The following is a 19572-nucleotide window of genomic DNA, read 5'->3' on the forward strand; positions in this document are numbered from 1 at the left end:
AAGTATCAAGTGATTGCTTGTATGGCCTCAGGCTTGCCTGGAGAAATACAGAGGTCTTACAAAGCAAAGGTCTTACAATTAGCACCACAGACAACCCTATTATAATAATCATCTAGTTATCCCATAGACCATCCTGAAGTTAAAATATTTTTTTTTAAATCCCATTTGTTATTGGACTTCTGTCTGTGACACTTTATCTTAGACTGGTCTGGTAGTGAAACTGTCCAGGCCGTTCCCCCTGTGCTTGTTGTACAGAGTAGGACGTCCCTTACCCAGCTGTTCTTCCAAGGTCCTAATGAATGACACAGCCAATTCCTGGAAATCAGCCTGCAGTGGCTTGTCTCCAGCTTCTGTGCTAGCACCAGTTCTTTTGTAACACATACATCAGCGACTTGTACATCCACGATCTGCCTGAAACTCTATCTTGACAGTTTGTCTATCCTGCTGGCATCTGCTTAGGTAACTGGTATCAAGGTCTGCTCTGACCTTGGAGACACCTTAAATTCTGACCTGGCTGTTAGAACAAACTGTGACTATCACCGGTGACTGCAGCAGCGTGCTTCAAAACCTGTTTCCCCCTCTGCAGTCCCCATGGGAGCCAAAAATCTTTCATGGGCATGATCTGAAGCCCAATGTATATTCCTGTCTATCCTGGTCTGACTCTGGATGGGTCCTTAAATTACCATAATTCCCCATTGAAATGAAGATCACTCATCATCTCCTTGGCAAGCTTTGGGAATCTGCTTTGGGATTTAATGCTTTTCCTCCTCAAACATTTGCCCTCAATTTTTGCTATATGCCAGCATAACCCTTTGCTTCAAAATGGCTCTTCTTGTCCCGGCCTTCATTACTTGATGTGCTACTCCATATGACTACATGCCTCACATGAGGGCACCTTGTCTGTCAGCAATGTTGCATTGCTCTGTTAAATATCTGCTTCCCAATGGTCCAGACAAAGACAGCCACTGTACACAGCCTTATTTAATCCCCTCTGCTTTGCCTCAAATTTTGTCGTCTTATATGATCAGCACTGCTGCAACATGACTTCTTAATGAGATCATCTGGCAGAAAGAATAGGTCCTATCCATATATTTCCTTCTTGAAAACTCAGCCCAATGCCAGCAGTCACATGCCGGGCTCTAGGGAAGAGCAAGAGTGGCACCACACATTTTGAAATTCATGCTTCAGGGCCTGTACCCACAGCAAATCAGATGAGGATTTAGGTATATTGACATGCATTGAGAATGCTATGGCTTGACCTGATGTGTGTGCACTAATGATTCCCATTAATGAGTCACTAAAGATCTCCTGGTACTTCTCACTGTCCCAGGGATGTTTACCTTGCTGTCCTGGCTGCTTTCCATCCTGGCTAACAGCATCCCACCAGGGACTGTAAATCCTGCCCTTGCACAACCCTGCCTGTTTCAATGGTATACTCTATATGACATTTCCTGACTTACGCTGTTTTTAGAGCTGAGCCTTATTTTACATTCCAAAGTCACGTAGACACATCCTCTTAACCTCCGCTGCAATAATTCCTGCAAATGAGAGTCTCCACACAGAGAGATGCTCGATGTTTTCTAGCACATTAATCAAATAACCATTCAGTTGTTGCCTTATGTGTTGGAAATGGACGTGTTGTCAAATAAAATGATTTTATGGATTATCCTCTGTACTTCCCAGACAGGGAATTTAGCAACGTCATGTGCGTGAAGTCCTTTAGGAGAAGATCAATGTCTATTCATTTCATCTTCTAGTGCTTACTCAGGGAAATCTCCTTATTAATGTTGTTCCCCAGAGGAGCTTTCTCATCCTTAACTTTTAAAAACAGTGATTATTTTAAAGTATGTGTCTAAAGGAGAGTCTGGACTGGCACCATCTGAGGGCTATTGGTGACAGTGTGCAATGACCCAGGGAAAACAGGAGAGAGCACGTATCCTGACTTCTGTATGCACATGTAATCCCTGGGAACAACAAATCTCGTATTGCTCTGCTGTATCACAGCCCTTCAGTTAACCTTGTCCTTCCCAATTAAAAGCAGAGGTACAGCTGTAGCCACAGTGGGTCCCCTATGATTTTGGATCAGAAGTTGAACGGTTTGCTCTTTGTTTTTTTCTAGAGATAGGTTTCTTTGTCTAACATGGTAAGACTGCCTCCAGAGCGGGAATAAACCCCAGCAGCCCTCTAAGAGTTATTTACTAGCCGTCTCAGAAGATGCCGCAGCTGTATGCCTTTGCTATTGCAAGGCCTGTTTCTCCTCTCATGTCTGTGCAAACTGCCTGGCAGCAGAGGGTTGGGAACTCACCTGGAGCTTCTGGAAAATGTGCAAATAGGTCAGCTTAACTGATCTGAGTAGAGAATCTCACACAAACAGATCTCATAGAAGACTGAGGAGGCTCCCTGTCAGGCTGGGAAAATCTATGTTTCAGTACTTCTGGCAATTATCCCTGCCAGGCCCAGTCTGACTCCCAGACACACATGGAGAAGGATAAACTACCCATGCTTTTCCAAGTTAAAAGCATTGTTCAGCCTGTTGAAAAGGCCACTGAGGCCTGAATTCAGAGCTGTTTCCACAAATCAACCCATGTACATGTTGAGATTGTATTAAGCTGTGAGTTGGTACTGGTTGTGGAGCTTTTGGGTTTGGTTTTGTTTACAGACCGACTTCTCCTTTCCAGCTCCCAGTGGCAGTTGATTGCCAGGACAGGGTTTTGGGTGGCCTGTGTTGTTCTCAGCTTTCAAACTGTCTGAGGTATGTCTTGGCCGTGAGGAAGCTGTCAGAGAACAAGGAAGGATGGAGTGCAGAGGCATCAGCTGTTGGGGAATGAAAGCTGCCCGGCTGAGCAAGGTGCGCTTCAGATCTCTTGCTTCCCATTGGGGGAATGTTCCTGTCAGGCCTGTTGTGTGCAAGCCCCTCTCATGCCAGCGTCTGCCTCGATTAATTTCAGGAAACTGTCACAATGTTCTTGCAGCAAAATGTTCCCGAGCCTCCTGCTTGCACTTGCTCTCTGCCTCTCGGTATCCTCCTGTCACATCTCTCACATTAACGTGATGTCTTCCCAGAGTGGTGTAATGCTCCAGTCCTTCTCCTCATCCATCTCCTCTGCTCCCCAGGCATTTCTATAAGGTAGCTATCAGTGTGGCTGCAGGTGAGATACAAGAGCAGTCTTGCAAGGGAGCAATCTGTGTTTTGGCCTCAAGACGATTTACTACAGCTTAGGATGCAGCTGTAGTTACAGTTGCTTTAGTAGCGCTAGAGAGGAGTGAAATGCTCTCAGCAGTTACAGAAGTTGCAGAGCCTGGGAACAGGCAACGCTGGGCCAGCTACGCCAAGCTGGGAAGAACTGCCTCGCTGGCCTGATGGGCACCGAAACACCCTTCATCAGCACTGACCTTTCTACAGTGACAGTGGCCAAAGCAGCGAGCCAGCTGAGATAAGGGCACTTCCCCACAAGGAAGCAAGTTGAGCCTGGCGCCCCATTCCTTGCAGGCTACTGGGCAGTCCTGGAACAGGGCGGGGTGCTTTCTTCCTGCTGCTGCAAAATAATAACAAAAGGTTAAATATTCCACGCTATGCAGCACTTGCTCTGTGAGCAGTCACCCACCTCATGGTGTCACTGGAAACTTTTCTGTTCCTTCTTTCGCTTCCACCTTGCTCCTTTTTTCCTTGCATAGTAAGGTTTGGAAACCTGCTGGGACTGGAGTGATCCCAGGCAGAAACTGCAAGCTTGGCTGGAGCCATCCAGGCTGCGCTGGCCAACTGGTCATGGTGCCAGGGTGCCTGAGTAGCCAGAGGGTCTCTATCACACAGCCCGCACCTCAAGGCCATCCCTGAAGCCATGTAGTCTACAGTGCTGTGAAAATGAGCGCAGGCTCTCAGCAAAGCTACGTAGATCAGGTATGGCACTGTCCTGGTGCAGCTCATCCTCTTTTGGGCCTAAAACAGGTTGGGTAAGGGATGTAAGGTGTGGACTCTGCCTTTGTCTGCACAAGCCACATTCAGCTTTGATGTATGAAGGTTAGCTGGCAAAGGTGACTTTGGCCTGATCTGTGTATATTATGGAGTCTCTGTGTCCTCTGCTTGGGTTTGGTCCTAGGTATTTTAATTTGTAGGGTCCTGGTCCCCACAGCCCATGGTGTTCTCTCCCATGGAGGGCAAACAGGCACATGGGTCTGCCACCCCATGGCATTAGCTGACCCTGTGCATGTGGTTGGTGTTAATGTCAGCGTGTTGACTACACTCTACCCTTCCTCCATTAATCAACCTAATGCTTTGCTCTCTTGAAATGCCGAGCAGCACCCACTTGGTGTTCCCTTTGCCGTGATGGAGGGTGAGCCCTAAACTGAGATTCGCTGACTTGCGGGGAGAGGCTGTGGGTGCATCCGCCCTCACTTGGATCAGCTGGTCCCTTTGGAGGTGCTAAGTGGTCTCACAAAGGGCTTGGCACAAGGAAGTGTCCCGATGCCGTGTTCAGGAGGACGTGTGTTGCAAGAGTCTTGAAAAGAGAGGTTTTCCTTCCAATATCAACTTTGCCCTTCATCTTTTGTTTAAGAGCCAGGTAAAAGTTCCTTTTCTCACTACAGCTTATAATAAGGGGGAAACATCAATTTACTAGATTTGTCACCAAATTCAATGACCTTTTTTGAGAACAATGTGAGGCTTGAGTGTACCATAACAATCCAATCTGCAGTAGAGCTGAGTGGATCTAGGAATTCAGAGGATTTACTCTGTTAGTTAGGCTTGTACAGAGGTTTTTACCAGCTGTCCTGAAGGCAGTGTTTCTGCCTTCGGGTTAGACTTTCGTACTGGGGCAAAACTTGGAAAATCTATTTCTCTTTAGAGAGAAGAGAACATCTGAAAATTTATTTCTCTTGTTTCCCTCAGCTTTCCCAAGTATAGCCACAAGTTACTTCTTTTTCCAGCAAAATTTAATTTCCCTCTCCTTGAGGCAAGCTCAGTCCTCAGCCAAAGTCCTAATCAAGGCAATATTGCTCAAATCTCAGGCTTTTCTATGCCAGCTGCCCACCACAACGTAGAGCACGCGCTGTACAAATGAGATTTTCTGTTCTGCAGATCCTGCTCCTGCATCTAGAGAGCAAGCACGACCCAGTGAGCATTTGGATAATCCCCTCAAGTATTGTGTCTCTCACCCCCAATTTCACCTGCAAAGGTTCAGCTGGGGCGAGGATGTGTTGTTTGTGGCCCCATGGCCTGGCTCAGCCCCTGAGGAGTCCCACGAGGTGCTGTCTTTGGGTCAGTTTTGTCCTGGGGACACTAACTCACTCCGTGGTTCCTTTTGAGCCACTGAGTGGCCCTCACCTTTGCATCAGTGTTAAACTTTGCTGCGTTTCTGTGAGCAGGATGACAAGTTTTTGTTTCACTGCAGAGTGACTTGGATCCAGATGTAGGTAGCGCAGGGAAAAGTGTATTATCCACGCACATACAACCAGGATCCAGGTCTATGTGATCCTCTGTGCATGCATGTGTCAGAAACAGTTAATTGAGCTCTGGTGCTGAAAGCGGACTTTTCAGGCATGGACAGAGTCTTGCAGTTGGACTTTCCCCTTGTAGATACCAGCGGAAAAAGTGAGCTCATTAGAGAGGTAGGCTTGATTTTTTTGTTTAGAAGAGACAATGCTCGTATGGTGGGTTTATCAGGCCTGTGGTGGGCCAGCGAGGTAAAGCCCGTTGCACAGCCGGACTGAGTGTGTGCGAGGTGTTGTCCTATCACTCCCGTGGAGCAGAGAGTTAGGGCAAGGGACAGGGCCTGGAGGGCCGGCAGCCTGGGGCGGTGATACCAGGCAGAGATCAGCAGAGAGCAAAGAGGAATGCATGTGAGCCCAAAGAAAAAAAGCTTTGGGGGTACTGGAGGCAGTGCCACATTACTTGATTTATTTCTGAGTATTAATACATGGCTCCATCTTTCTGTGCCCTCTGAAAACAAGTAATATCTAAGATACGGCCATATAGCAAGCAGAGGGCTCAAAAGTTTGCAGAAAACTCTGTTCGCTCTGGAATAACTTCTGTTCACTTTCTGCCTTTTGTGCTTAAGAGTCAGTGGGCCAGTTGCCAAGAGTGCTGAAACAATAGCCATTCAGACAGGGAACCTTTTTTACTTGTTTGTAGCCCCTACTCGTGCTCAGATTGGTGTGAATAGCATGTATATGGACACACCCAGTTGCAGAAGGCAGTATGTGAGTATATGTATATGTATTCATACACACACACACACACACACACACACACACACACACACACACACACACACACACAGACATGCATATTGTACGCAGGCATATTTTGAAGAAGGTTTGGTGGGAAAAAAAACACACCTGGAATCAGAAATTCCAATTTTTGCATTATTTTACTTCTGCTGCTATGTTCGGACAGGTTTCAAAATACCTTCACTGGTATACTATTTTTAGTCTGCCAGCAAATGAGAAAAGAATTTTCCTCCCTCTTCAGTGTCAGCAGTATTGAAGAATTAGCATGTGGATCTGTTTAGCCCCAAGTGTGAGGTGGCACCACCCCAAAGGGAGGAGAAAAGAGGTGACCCAGTGTCACCTGGGGAGGAGAGGCAGAGCCCAGGGACTGCAGCCTCTGGCAAACCGGCGGGCAGAGTAAAGGTTTCCCAGTGGTCTTAGGAAACTACACTGTTTCCTGACCTCAGGGGCCTTCCTTTTGTAATGTCAACATTTTAAAGTGCATCTTCTCTATGGAAATCCCCTGGGTTTTCTTTCTCGACTTTTTTTTTAAATTAAAAAAAGACGACTATAAGGAAATCACACCCCTGTGGAACTACTTAGTAGGCTGTGTAGACCACTCTGCACTTAACAAAATGTGCACGCAGTGAGTCATTACTTCCCTGAGTCCACAGCCTTGAGAATTCATTGTGCAGTTGAGTGGATTGTGTGAAATCAGGCTTTCCACACACACAGCCATGGCGATCATCTTCCGTGCACACTTTCTCATTAAATGAGTATTTCATCTCCACTTCAGTATGCACATACACTACTCACGGAAATGGGAGCTGCTGTAAAAAGCCAAACTCCAAATAATGTGCATTCATTATACCTATCACCTAAAGCAGTAGAACGGCTTTGTCACAATACCTAAACCGGCCTCCAGGAAACAGCATCTGCATCCTTTGCAGACAAGTTTTGTTGCAGATACTGAGTAATGTGGGGCTGTTCACACTGAAGACCCCCTTTAGAAAAAGAAAAAAAAAAGTGTTCTTTTTCTGCTTTTTAAAGTGAAACACTGATTTCTTCTTTGTTTCTCTCTCCACATATTTTCCCTCCGAAGAAAGGCTGAGGGAAAAATTAGCAAATTCAAGTCATGAAAAGTAAAAATATAAAAAGAGCAGCAGTTGCAAATCATTGAAAAACGTAAGCAGTGCTATTTGTGAATGGAATTTTCAAGAGCAACGGGAGTTTAGGAAGCACTGGCTACTTCCAAAAATCCCACCTTCTATTTTGTAGTAAGAGCAAGAAAGAGATTAGAGTTATGAATCAGATGTAGATTTAATTCAGCAAATTGAAAAACCTCTGCAAAATACTAGTGACCCAGACAACATCTGGTTCAAAAGAGAAATTCAGTCAATCTCTCCAAAGAAAATACAATGAAATCATTGTGATGGAGCCTCTGCAGGGCACCAACCTTTACACCAGAGACACATTGTTTAAAAACTTTCAGGCTGGATTAGTAGAGATTGAAAAGGTCTGGAGAAGGAAAAGGAGGCTTGCTAGCATTAGTCATTAGTACAGGTTGTTTGTAGAACAAGCGCTGGCAAAAATAAAGATAATTTAGCTGAGAAGAACATGAGATGATTTTTCCTGCGAATTCCTAACACTGAAGGATATAGCAAAGGTTGTTAAAACTCTTCCCCAGTCCCCTGTGCCATCGTTGACAGACAGGGCTGGGACCTGGTGAGAGCAAGAGCCAGCACAGGGAGCGGGATTTACACAGCCGGAGCGGAGAACCAGTGATGTCTCAGGAGTCAAACGGTAGGAGAACTGGATAATTTTGTGGTCGTTACTGGTACCAGTAGGCATGCAAACTGCAGCAATGAAAATTAATCAACTCTCCTATTTCATGTCATGAAATGATTTTTGTAGGGTCAGAAAACCTTCCTCAGGTATTATACAATTTGCAAGTGCTCTTTTCCTTAGCTGCTCTTAAGTGGAGCAGTTGTTTAAGTGTTAGCTACTAAGCGTAGGTCAGTGCTACTGCATTCATCCAGGCCTGGCTCCAAGGGGTGACAGCCTGAGATCTGCCCTTTCTGCTCTCAGACGCAGCTGGGTCTCCAATAACACCACCACCTATGCTGGCGGGAGCTGAGGTCACAGCATCCCCAGGATTCGAGACTGGAGTGCTTACTCTCTGAAGTGCTACGGGATCAAAGATACTAGGTATCATTTAGTGCCTGATACTCAAAACAGTAAGGCCATGTACAGTTTTTTATTTATAACAAGGTCACTGACGTATGAGCTGAGGATTTCTGGGGTGATCGGTGAAAAATTACTGGTGAGGGACGCTGACTGAGTTTTGAGACTAAACTTGTAGTTTGTAGTCAGTGCTCAGCTCTCCTTGAATTCGGCAGAGTGCTTAGCAACTCCAGCCCCATACTGAAAGAGCGCTAAGCAGTACCTCCACAGACAGCCTGGACTAGGTCAGCTTCTCGTGGGAGCAAAGGAAATCATTCTCATCATCCTGGTGAAAGGAGGAGCTCAAGTTCCCAAACAACAGCAGGTATGAGAAAGATGTCCAAATCCCGCTTGCTTTAGCACTAGGTGTGTTTGTTGATGTACACCACCGTTGTAGTGCATCAGTCCTTTTCCCAACAAGGCAAAAGGTAGAATAGTGTAATGCTGTTTCTTAGGTCTACAGTACTTCCTAGCAGTAGGTTTCATTGTATTTGACAGTCATAAAGATCCACATCTTCCTGAAAACCCTATGAGCACGTTAACACAACAGCTCACTTACAGGGAAACTGAGACACGTACAGTAGTTTGAAGCCTGGGACTGTTTTACTCAGGCTCTGTGATCTCCAGTCCTGCTTTTCTCCTCATTTCTATACACAGTCAAGACAAATTATAGATACAAAATGCACCAGGGACTGATCCAAATGTTGAGGATGGGCAGGGAACTTGCTGCGGTCATTGCAGAAGGGTCGTGGGGGAGATGTATGTGGGTGGGTACCAAGCTGTTGGACGGGGAAGTTGTTCCCTGGTGAGATGGGCAGCTGGCCTGATTCTCAGGAGCAGTTGCTTGGGGGTAATGGAAATGCACGTTCTGTGGATTTTTTCTGTGCATTTTTTCACTAAAAAAAATGCAATTCCAGTTTGGGATCATGGCTTACTGGAAGTCTGGGAGCCCCAAGATAACAAATGCATGCCCATTCAGAACGTACGTGCATATAAGTATATGTGATCATCGGTGCATATGCAGACAACTTTACAGTTAAGAGGGTGTGCGATCATCCCAGAGTGAAAACACCAATCCATTCTGTCATGAGTGAGAGATGTGATTTTATCAAGCCTTTCAACTGATGAGAAAGCAAGCAAAGTGCAGGTATAATTTTCAGCCTGAGACAATCAGTGCAACCCTAGCTGAAAGGGAGACAGCATAATTGGCAAAGCCATCAAGTTGTTTAGATTGTTGTGTTTGTGTGTGCATGTGTGTAGGAGTGAGAGCCAAAGAACTGTGATCTCTGTTTAAGACATTTTATTTGCTGTGAAAGAAACCATGTCATGGCAAGCTCTTTCATTCTTTTCCCACAAAATGCTCCTGGAACTCATAAGAAATTTGCCTAAGAAGAGACATAGGATTTTCTGCCCAGCTAGTCTAGCAAGCAGCACTACTCAGTCAGCTGCAGAGGCAGGTTTTCCCTTAGACAGCTGATTGACTAGCCTCACCTATGGCCCACCTTAACATGAGGAGCTCAGAGGTAAAGGTTGCAATATCTTCCCATGTGGTCACTTAGTGTCTCTCTGAAAGACTGATGTTCCCAACATGAGGGTAACAGCATGGTGCCTGTGTGGTGTGTACTTGTGCGTGTGTTTTTATGTATGTGTGTACAGAGCATGCTTCTCTGTGTGCCAGTCAGATTTTGTTGCATGAACACTGTGCTGTGAGCAGTTGTGCTCATCTGTATTGCAATTCTTCAGCCCCTTGCCAGTTTGCGAGGGGACCAGAGCTATTTGCGTTCAACTATGTTTTGCACAGTGTATCCTGTCTTCAGGCCTTCTGGTTAAACAGAAGATAGGCCAATGTCACTTGCAGTAGTGGGCTTTAGCCTTTCTCAAGGGCCATGATGAGCTTATTCAGTGAGTGAGAAAACTTTGACTGTCTAATGTTCCCATGCAATTACTTGCCTTCCTCCACTTCTGCTTCTCTGCTCTCTTCTTCCCTTTATGACACTTATTATTTTTCCATTCACAGCAAAACAATTCACATCAAGGTAATTGATGATGAGGAGTATGAAAAAAACAAGAATTTCTTCATTGAGCTGATGAGCCCACGCATGGTGGATATGAGTTTACAGAAAGGTGTAGTACTGGCCCTGCAGACTAACGTTAACATTCTTCTTTCCTCTTCTCTTTCTTGCCCTTCCTCCTCTTCTCCTTTTCCTCTGATTTCTTTTTGTTTCCAACTGCTCTATCCTAAACACTGCTGCGCGCACACACCTGTGTCACATGGTACCTATGGAGCATGAGTGGAGTGGGAACTGTGTTTGGGGGGGCCTGGGAAAGGGGACAAGGGAAGGAGAGAGAGAAGGATAGTACAGTCCTAGTCGTAAATATTTTTGCAATGGCTCAAAGAGGGACCTTCCACCATTCCCATTGAAGGACTGAGCCTGCTCAAGCAAGTCTTGTAGCATCAGTGGGAAGACGCTTGCTAGAAACACATCCAGCATCTTAGGAAATCATCCCCCTGCCCTACTCTAATGGGGTGTCCTGATAGTCCTACATTAGCAAAACACAGGAATCAAGGCCTAGCAAGAGAAAGAGCCCCTAGTAAATTCTCAGAAGGGCTGGGTAAAGGCTGTGAACCCTCCAGTCCCGTTGCTACTGAGTGTTTTGGGAGTGACTGATCAGGGCAGGAAAGAGAGCTGACACTCCGCTTTTGCTTTGTTTGAGGGCTCACAGTATCTTCATGCATTGCAGGGGTGCTAGACATAGCCTGGAAACCTGGCAGCAGGGAAAAGGAGACAGCCCTGCTCCCGTGTCAAGGGTATTTGCATTCACATCTCTGAGGTATTTTAGTACTGTTCTGTCTTCGGTGAGCTCTCAGCAAAGCTGTCTGCTCTCATGGAAAGCTGAATCTCTCGGTCAGGGAACATTCAGGTCAGGGAGAGAAGGCAGACAGTATCAAAGAGCAGAAGCAATAAGATATGCCATTTTAAAAATGGAAATTAGAAATATCAGCATCCTTTGAAGCTAACAGAGCTGGAGCCTGACTGCAAAGACCTGACTCACCCCCACTGGGGAGCATGTCTGTGAGTACGCATCTCTCTCTCTTCTTCTTAGTCTCCAAGCGCAGAGTCCCTACAGATTTATTACTAATTGTAAGGGTAGCAGAAGCAATTGACCTTTCAGCTAAAATGCACTGGGTACCCCAGGGTGGTTCCTGGTGGTTTTCTGGTCAGCCAGTACCCTTTCTATTACCATGTGACACTGAAAAAAATGTGCTGCAGAAGTCGCCTCCCACTAACCATCAGCAAGGTCCAAACCTCCTTCCCCCTCCTCCCCATCCCCTTCTTCACCCCTCTCGCCAGCCTCATCTCCCCCTAACACCCTCCCGCTCCCCAAAGACCAGCTGCGACCGATGCTCCATGTCAAACGAGCAGACCAACGGCACACCGCCCCAGGCAGCGGGGAATGGGCTGCATGTGAGAAGCGTGTGGTGCTGCTGCTGCGTCTCCTCCAACTGGTCCACCCGCTGTACACGGTTGTCTCTCTTGTTGTCCCTACAGGAAGACCGTAAGGGTTAAAATAGTAGATGAGGAGGAATACGAAAGGCAGGAGAATTTCTTCATTGCCCTTGGTGAACCGAAATGGATGGAACGAGGAATATCAGGTGTGAGCTCCTTTATGAAAACAAATAGAAAAAGAAAAAAAAGAACCAAACACCAGAATCAAGTCTCCAACCCCCAACTCCAAAAATATGACCCTTTTTCTCCTCTTTCCCCTCCCTCCTTTTCTCCTCCTCCTGTAGGCAGATCGACTTTTATTCTCTGCCCTCCTGTGTTCTTGCTCTCACCTGGTTTCGGTGTCATCTCTGCCTTTTAGAGCCTAGCTTACTTCTGATCCTCCTTTTGTGCAATGCTTGAGCCTTAGAGGCTGTACTATTTTGATTGAGTTCCTTTGTTTTGGTTTGTTTTCTTTCTAAGCATATCTTTGCTGTTGTCCCCTCTCCTCCTCCTTTGCCAGGACCTTAGGGAATGTGGTAGACAAGGAAAGGGCATAATGCATGGCTGCCTCTTAAGCTCATCCTGTACACCCTGCTGTCCTTCCCTCTGTCGTTGCCTGCCAGTGGCATTGTATTGGGGCTATTGGGTCCCTATGAGGTGCGATGAAAAGCCCATAGGAAAAGAGGGAAGATGTGAGCTAAATTGTTTTGCTTATATTTTTAAAAATGGTTCTTAATATCTTTCATCTAAAAAAAACATTAATATGTTGTAAATAATCATAGCCTTTCATCCAGAGAGTATGGAGCGCTGTTAATGTCCTAATCTAGGACTGGATAAAGGGAAGCTGAGGATCCCTTAGCAGATCATGATCATATTTGGAAGAGCCCCTGGCATTTAGTGTTGCCTTGCCTACACATAGCTTTATCCTTGCTGCATCCTCTTTCTCAGTTGCTGAGTCTTGCCATTGGTTTCACCAGCTTTGGGATGGCCGAAGAGGGACAGTATTTAAACAGAAGCGTTTAACAAAAAGGAATGCCACCTTTTGGGTGTCTAATATGGAGTAAAGACAGATGTAGGTGCCCAAGGGCTTATTTTCACTCTCATGTACTCCTGCAGGTGGTGAGAACATCTGGCAGTTGCCTGGGTATCACACAGCTTTCCCTTGTTGAAATGTCTTCTGTCTCTTATCTCAAGTGCACAGCAATATCCTCTAGCACGTCCTAACTCCCATGCACATCTCTCCAGGACATTCGGGATAGACACAGCTTGCATTAGCATGACAATGTCATATTGCACCCATGGATTTGTTAAGTTTAAATGGAAAATGAATTTGTCGTTTAAAGCCATTAGACCCTCTTCTGCGACCTGTAAGCAATGAGGGACATTAGGGTTCACTGTGTGTTGAGCACAGGCGCTTGAGTTTCACCAAAGTCTGACTTCTAGTAAGGTGTTGACTCTTGACTGGAAGAAGTGACCAGTCTGCCATATCCCATGAGGGTCCTTTCCAGCAGTTAATTGCCCTCCAGGGTAACATCATGGGCATGGCTTCTAGAAGGAAGTTGTCTGGCTTTAGCTTATAGCCACTGATTCTTCTCATACTTTTCTCTGTTAGGATAAAGAACTGCATGGTGTCTGATGCTTTCACCTGTCTAGGTACCTACATACTATATTCATATTACATTCAATTTGCTTTTGGGGAGATTAAAGAGATGATTATGGTCTTTCAGTCTTCTGACTGCAACGTATTTTCTTCAGCTCTTGAATCACCCTGGGGTGTCTTCTCTGCACTTTTCTGTCCACAGGGCTCCCACCTCCAACTCACCAGTGCCAAATACAGAAGGAAAATCACCTGCTTGTGACTCACTCCCCTGCTTATACTCTCAGCAGTCTATAGCATCACACTGAAGTTTCTGCTTGGTTGTGTGGTCTCTGAGAGCCCTGGATCCTTTTTAAAATATGTGTTTTAAACCAGAGCCAGGACTGGGTTGTTTTTTGTTACGTTCTGCATTCCATTTTCCTATTTGTGCCAGTTGCATCTGACTGAACAAAAACACTTATTTGAACAAATCCAGATAGCCAGTTAAGATGGTCTGTATGATTGCCCTGTCCTCATTGTTATTTGCACTATAAGACCAGTTTGCAGTGGGTATTGGACTTGTCTCATTAACACCAACATAAATTGGAGTCAATGGGATTGCCTGATTTGTAACGACAAAGAGGAGATCCAAGTCAGACTAAATGGTCTTTGGGAAAAAGCCTGGAGATCAACCCCGTCCTCCACCAGAAGTAAGGGGAAACTCTTCGTCAGACTGTGCTTACCAATAGCAAGTGAAACATGATAAAAAAATCCTGAAGAGGGGAAGATGCAAAGCCTTTGTTAGCCTCATTAGAGAAAAGTCAGAGCAAGCGCTTTTAAAAGCCTAAGAGGGAGTTAAAAAATGTATTTGTAAATATTCCTGGCAAAAGGTGGCAACAGTCACTACATTAATCGTAGGGCTTCTGGAAAGATCCCTGCTCTGTAGTGCGTGCCTGCCACGGCATCACCCAGGAGCTTCTTTTGTGCTGGGGATGGAGAACAAGGAGCTACATGATGCTTCCAGAGAAAGCGCTACAGGATCGATAGACAGCAGATGCTGTAGCCAGCAGCTTTACAGGGTTGCCCTTGACACAGGCACACATGAAAGCACATGGATCCCGGCAGAAAGGAGGAGGCCCAGGGCGTGCATCAGCTCTCGTGCACTCATGGAGGCAGTGCACACCCACACTGCTGTACAGGCAGTGTCATGCACACCCGTGTAACAGGAAGCACACATAGATGCTCCTGTTGGCGCCAATGCCGGAGCAGACGCATGTTCCTACAAGCACTGTGTCATTCCAAAATGTGTGTAACGTGTACAGCCAATACAGCCCTACTGGGGCTGAGGTCAGACCAGCCACCTCTGTGCAAATAGGCTCATGGCAGCACTGCATGGATTCTGCCATTGCACCAACAGCCACAGAATTGGGAAAAAACAAACAAACAACAACAACAAAACCCACAGCCACTAAAATCCTTAGCAATGAGTTCTCTTGTTTTTATTATCACGGTGATGAATGGGCCTCCACGCGACTCACAAGGCTAGGGCAAAGCAAAACTCTTGGCTCTCTTGGGAGGTTCAGGCCAGGTTGCTTTTGATGAGGGAGTCTCTCCGGGTTTCAGCTGCCCACACATTTGTTACTAGCACCACAAAGGATGTGATTCTCTTGACTGTGTTTCCTCATGTTGTTGTTGCTCCCCACTTAGCTCTCTATTGAGTTTGTGCCTAGGGTGCTGTAAGAGTATTTGACGTTTTCAGGCTGTTCTTCGTATTGTCTTCGAAATATTTCCTCCTGCCCCTTTGAGAGCAAGAGTATGTTGCTCGCCTCAGCTGACTAGCAAGTCATATTTTGAAGTAATCACCTGTCAGGGTAATGCAGAGACAGCCAGTCCATCTCAGTCGTGCTTGCACGGTCATAGCTTCATGCCAGGGGTCTGCCGTTGCCCCGGGACTTTACTTTGCAGAGCATAGCTGCTAGTTCCTCTTAAGGATAAAAGTTGGGAGCACTGATGAACTGTGCCCATGGCTTAATGTGGTGTCCCTTCTTTCTAAAGGAAGGCAGAGCTGACAGCAAGGGTGAGCCAGTGATCATACGAGTAGATGTGTGCTTTTCAAACCATCCTGGGGCAATAATGGGCAGTTTCTTTTGGATTCAGGTCTTGGTCTAGATCTCTGTGTTCTTAAAAATCCCTTGTGCTATTTCAGAGGGGACCTATGCTGCTGCTGACTGCGGCTTTAGTGGTTTCTGACAGACATGTAACTGAAGAGGATACCATCTAGGGCAAGGATGGGTGGGCAGGGTGCAGTACCGTATAGTTGATTTAAGGTATTGGCTTGGTTGTCCCATGCCTATGCCAATACAAAGCAGTCACCACCAGTCAAGGGAACGTCTGCTTGGCCCTGGCCAGAGCTGTAGCATAGATGGAAATGGCCTGGTCTGTTGGTTGCGATAGTAGCCAATATTGGGCTGCGTAGTTGTGTGAGGCATGCTTGGGACTGTGTATTTATAGAAAGGTCTCTGTGAGAGAACTTCTGCAGGAGATTCATCCTGTTGCTCTTTCTGTTTGGCATCTACCAGCATCTCCACTCAGGAAGGTACCTGTGGTGGTCCAAAAGCAAATTCCTTGCTGCAGGCTGCACAAGGCCTGCACAACACATAACAGCCTCTTCAGTATAAATACGGCTATTCCTTTTACACATATGCTGTATAAACAGCTCATACAGCCTTTTGACTGAAAATTTTTGCATCATCCACAGATGTTGCTGCCTTACTGCTCACCCCGTTTGTATCAGTGCCACACCTGCTTTGAGCCTTGGAGCACTCGGCTGTCTATCCTTTGTTATGTGAGGAGCTGACCACTTCTGCCTATTTGTTGCTCTTTCTCCCTTACATAAATGTAACTTATACAATGCCAAGCTTCATCTTGCAGCCTATTTATTCTTTTTCACCCATTGGGTTCTGTGAAGGACTTTTTCAAAGTTGTTTGATCATCTGAACAAATCACATCAAGTAGTTTTACTTTACCAGCTCTCCTTACTGATGGCCTCAGATAATTCAGAGAGATTAGAATAGACCTGAGATGGGTGTCCTGCCAGCCCATTCTGTGACAAAACTGATATTGACTCAGTAGTGGCATACTGGATGCAAAGAGTGCTAGCAAAGATGGCGCTTACTTCAAGCTAATTAAGTGGAAGTGAAAAAGTAAAAAGAAGCCAAAGAGAAAACCACGTTCTTTGTTTGTCAAGACAGTGAGGTGAGTGCTGCTTTTCTCCATCCTGCTGACTGGCTCCCAAGTTTCCTGATTTTTTTGTCTTCTTCGTTTCTAAGAAATTAACCTCTGGATCCTTCTTGTCTCATCTTTCCTCCATATGTGCAGTGACATAAAACAAATCCCTGTCTACGGAGCAGTGCTGGGCTTCAAAACCTCCCAGTGCACTGAGCCACCTTTCTGACCATCCTTTATTCAACACCTTTTTAAAGTGTTCCCTAAGGGAAAACAAGACTTTTCCTTTAATACAAGATGCTGTCTTCTGGGTTGACTGTCACTCTTGTGGCAGCTCTGGTATCACTTAGCTCACAACTCACACCTAGGTTTTTGTTGCTCTCAGCCCTGCAGGATTTCAGAGAAATCCAGGCTGTTTTTGCTGTCTTCAGACATCAGCTTTCACACTTTGAATGTGGTCCTGGATTACAGGAGCAAAATTTACTCTGCTTTCCCTGGAAAAAGTCAGTCTTCTGCTTAAACTGTGGTTAGCCTTAGTGCTGAAAAAGCCAGAATGTCAAGTGAGATCTCTTTGCAAGTTTTTGTGTGATAGCAGATAATGGTGAAAATCGGGTTTGGAAAGTTATGTTTCGTGAGGGTATTTGGGAGCCTACTCATGAGAATTCAGCCAGTGGCACAGCGGCGGGAGATTCAGCCTCAGGGACGATGCATGAATGCTGATTCTGGAAAATTACATTTTGTAAAAGACACTAACATCCTTCTTGCAAAATTTTGCTTCAGAAACCATGTCCCCGACAAGATATGCCTTTACTGGAAGGGGAAACAGATGCCCCGTGGAACACTACTAAAGAGATGGCATGACCTGGCTTGGGAAGGTTTTGTCTGAAGTCCCCCCAGCCCTCCCAGCATAGAGTCACCTGGTACAGACAAGTCTCGTGGCACATCTCTCTTTAATCATATGTCAACACCACTTATAGGAAAGCTGCATGCCCCAGAGGGAGGATGGGGCTGTTTCACAGAGTAAGGATTAAACTGTAAAGAAAGATGGATTCCTAGGTTGGATTGATCAAACCACACTATCTAATTCAAAATATTGATGAAGATGGTGTAACTTGGTCCAAAAGTCCATGCCCAGATAAGATAAGCTGCATCAATATGTGAGAACACATGTGGCTATAGTTTCTGAAGTGTGGGCAGATTCTGAGAAGCTCCTTCTTCTCTCAGCTGTTAATGGGAATATCAAAGAAATGTTAGATTTCTGTTACCTTCTTCCCTGTTGGTATAATCGTTTGCTTGCAGCGCTGCGATAAAGGTGAATGGTGCTGGTTGTCCTGATGGAGAGAATGGATCCGGTTCTATTTCTCAGAGTCCATAAGAGCTTTGCTGTTGACTTCAGTAACAATAGGATTCAGGCTAATGCTGCAAAATCTCCGACTTGTTTAGCCTATGGAAAAAAAACAGCTTTATAGCTCTCCACAGTCCTTTAGGGAAACTGTTTGCTCACCTCAGGTCAGTATGGAGTCTGTGGATACTTGCATCTGGAAGATGAGTGGCTCTTAGCCCTTCAGGGAGCTTGAGCCCCGGAGGGTGCATTTGCACCTTGCTGGGACCCCCGTGCTACCGCTCCTGGGCTGACTCCAGAACCGGAACAAGCTCTGGGCTGGGCACTGGGCTCATTAGCCCTGCTTCTGGCTTGCTGGCCTTGTGGGTCACTTCTGGTGTGGTGCCAGGTGCTACCAGGAGCCAAGTGGCTAGCTTTGCCCAGCACATTTGGCATTGGCACAGAGATCTGTATTAGAGGTCCATGCTCTGCAGTGTAGACATACCCTTTAGAGATGCAATAAATAGCCTAGAAACGTTAGTCATTCACCCCTCAATCTGCATGGTCACTGAGCTCTACTGGGTGCACACGAGGTCTGGGCAATGTGTTCCCCTTTCCTTTTGCTTTCTGTGATTATGCTGGGTAAATGTGGCTTTCCTCAAAAACCACAGCCTTGCCTTCCCTAATATCGGTTCACTCTGTATGTAGAGTCTATATGTTTACTCTAAGTATATGTAAATAGCATACGTTTAACAACCTAGGAGAATCCTCTTATCTATACAATGGTTTCCTAGAGTCTGTAGGTATACTGATTAGAAAAGATTTATGTTAATGTTATGTTACGTTACTCAAGAATGAGTCCAGAATAAAGGATGTAGCGTGGTCAGATCCCTCTGTGAGGTAAAGTGCAGAAAAGGGTATGACATTGTTTAGAAAGAGGCTAGGATGCACATTTAGCCTACCAGGTTGGTGTAAATTACAGGGTTGCCTGACTTTTGATCTATTCCCTTTCCAAGCCAGGTTCCTCTTGCTTTAAACCTTCTTTGGCCTCAGCAGAGTTAAAGCAGGAGGGAATTAAACTCCTGATCTGTCAACTACACCGACTTTTGTGTTACTGCAGAATTTGGCACTGTAGCATGTAGAAAACATGCAGATGAAATCGTTTAGTAGTCATTGACTTTTTAGCAGCTAAATTGAGGTCTAAATTGTTGGGTTTCAGGGATGGCAGGGAAGCAGAGTTCATACATACAATTTTAACTTTGCCTAGTTAAAAAACAGGCCTGCAGGGCAGAGAAATAGCAATAAAGGAGGAACTGGGATTCAGCCCTTAAGCTGGGACACAGCCAAATACAGTATCACAGAGCAGCACAAGGAAGGCAACTTGCATAAAGGGGAAAGCCAAGCTGCATCTGGGAAGCGCCTACATGTGAAGCACTATTTTCTCCTAGCGTAGCCTTTCCGAGCCACACGGCTGTGCTCCAGCAACTTCTCCTTCTGCTGCTGGGGGTCCAACCAGACGTCACCTCTTCCCCCGG

At 45.8% G+C, this 19572-nt stretch overlaps 1 protein-coding gene across 4 annotated transcripts in view; it reads left to right on the top strand.

Moving 5' to 3' along the window:
* Positions 1–19572, top strand: part of SLC8A3 (solute carrier family 8 member A3) — a 145336-nt gene that overhangs the window by 95108 nt on the left and 30656 nt on the right. For 2 of the 4 annotated variants that reach the window (XM_009689876.2, XM_068946142.1), the window contains exon 3: positions 10445–10551. In XM_009689876.2, coding sequence (XP_009688171.1) covers positions 10445–10551 — 107 coding nt within the window. Of the gene's footprint in view, positions 1–10444; positions 10552–11978; positions 12083–19572 lie in introns of all 4 variants that reach the window. The other 2 variants (XM_009689878.2, XM_009689879.2) reach the window with 1 other exon arrangement.

This window comes from Struthio camelus, chromosome 5 (assembly GCF_040807025.1).
Source record: "Struthio camelus isolate bStrCam1 chromosome 5, bStrCam1.hap1, whole genome shotgun sequence".
NCBI lineage: Eukaryota > Metazoa > Chordata > Aves > Struthioniformes > Struthionidae > Struthio > Struthio camelus.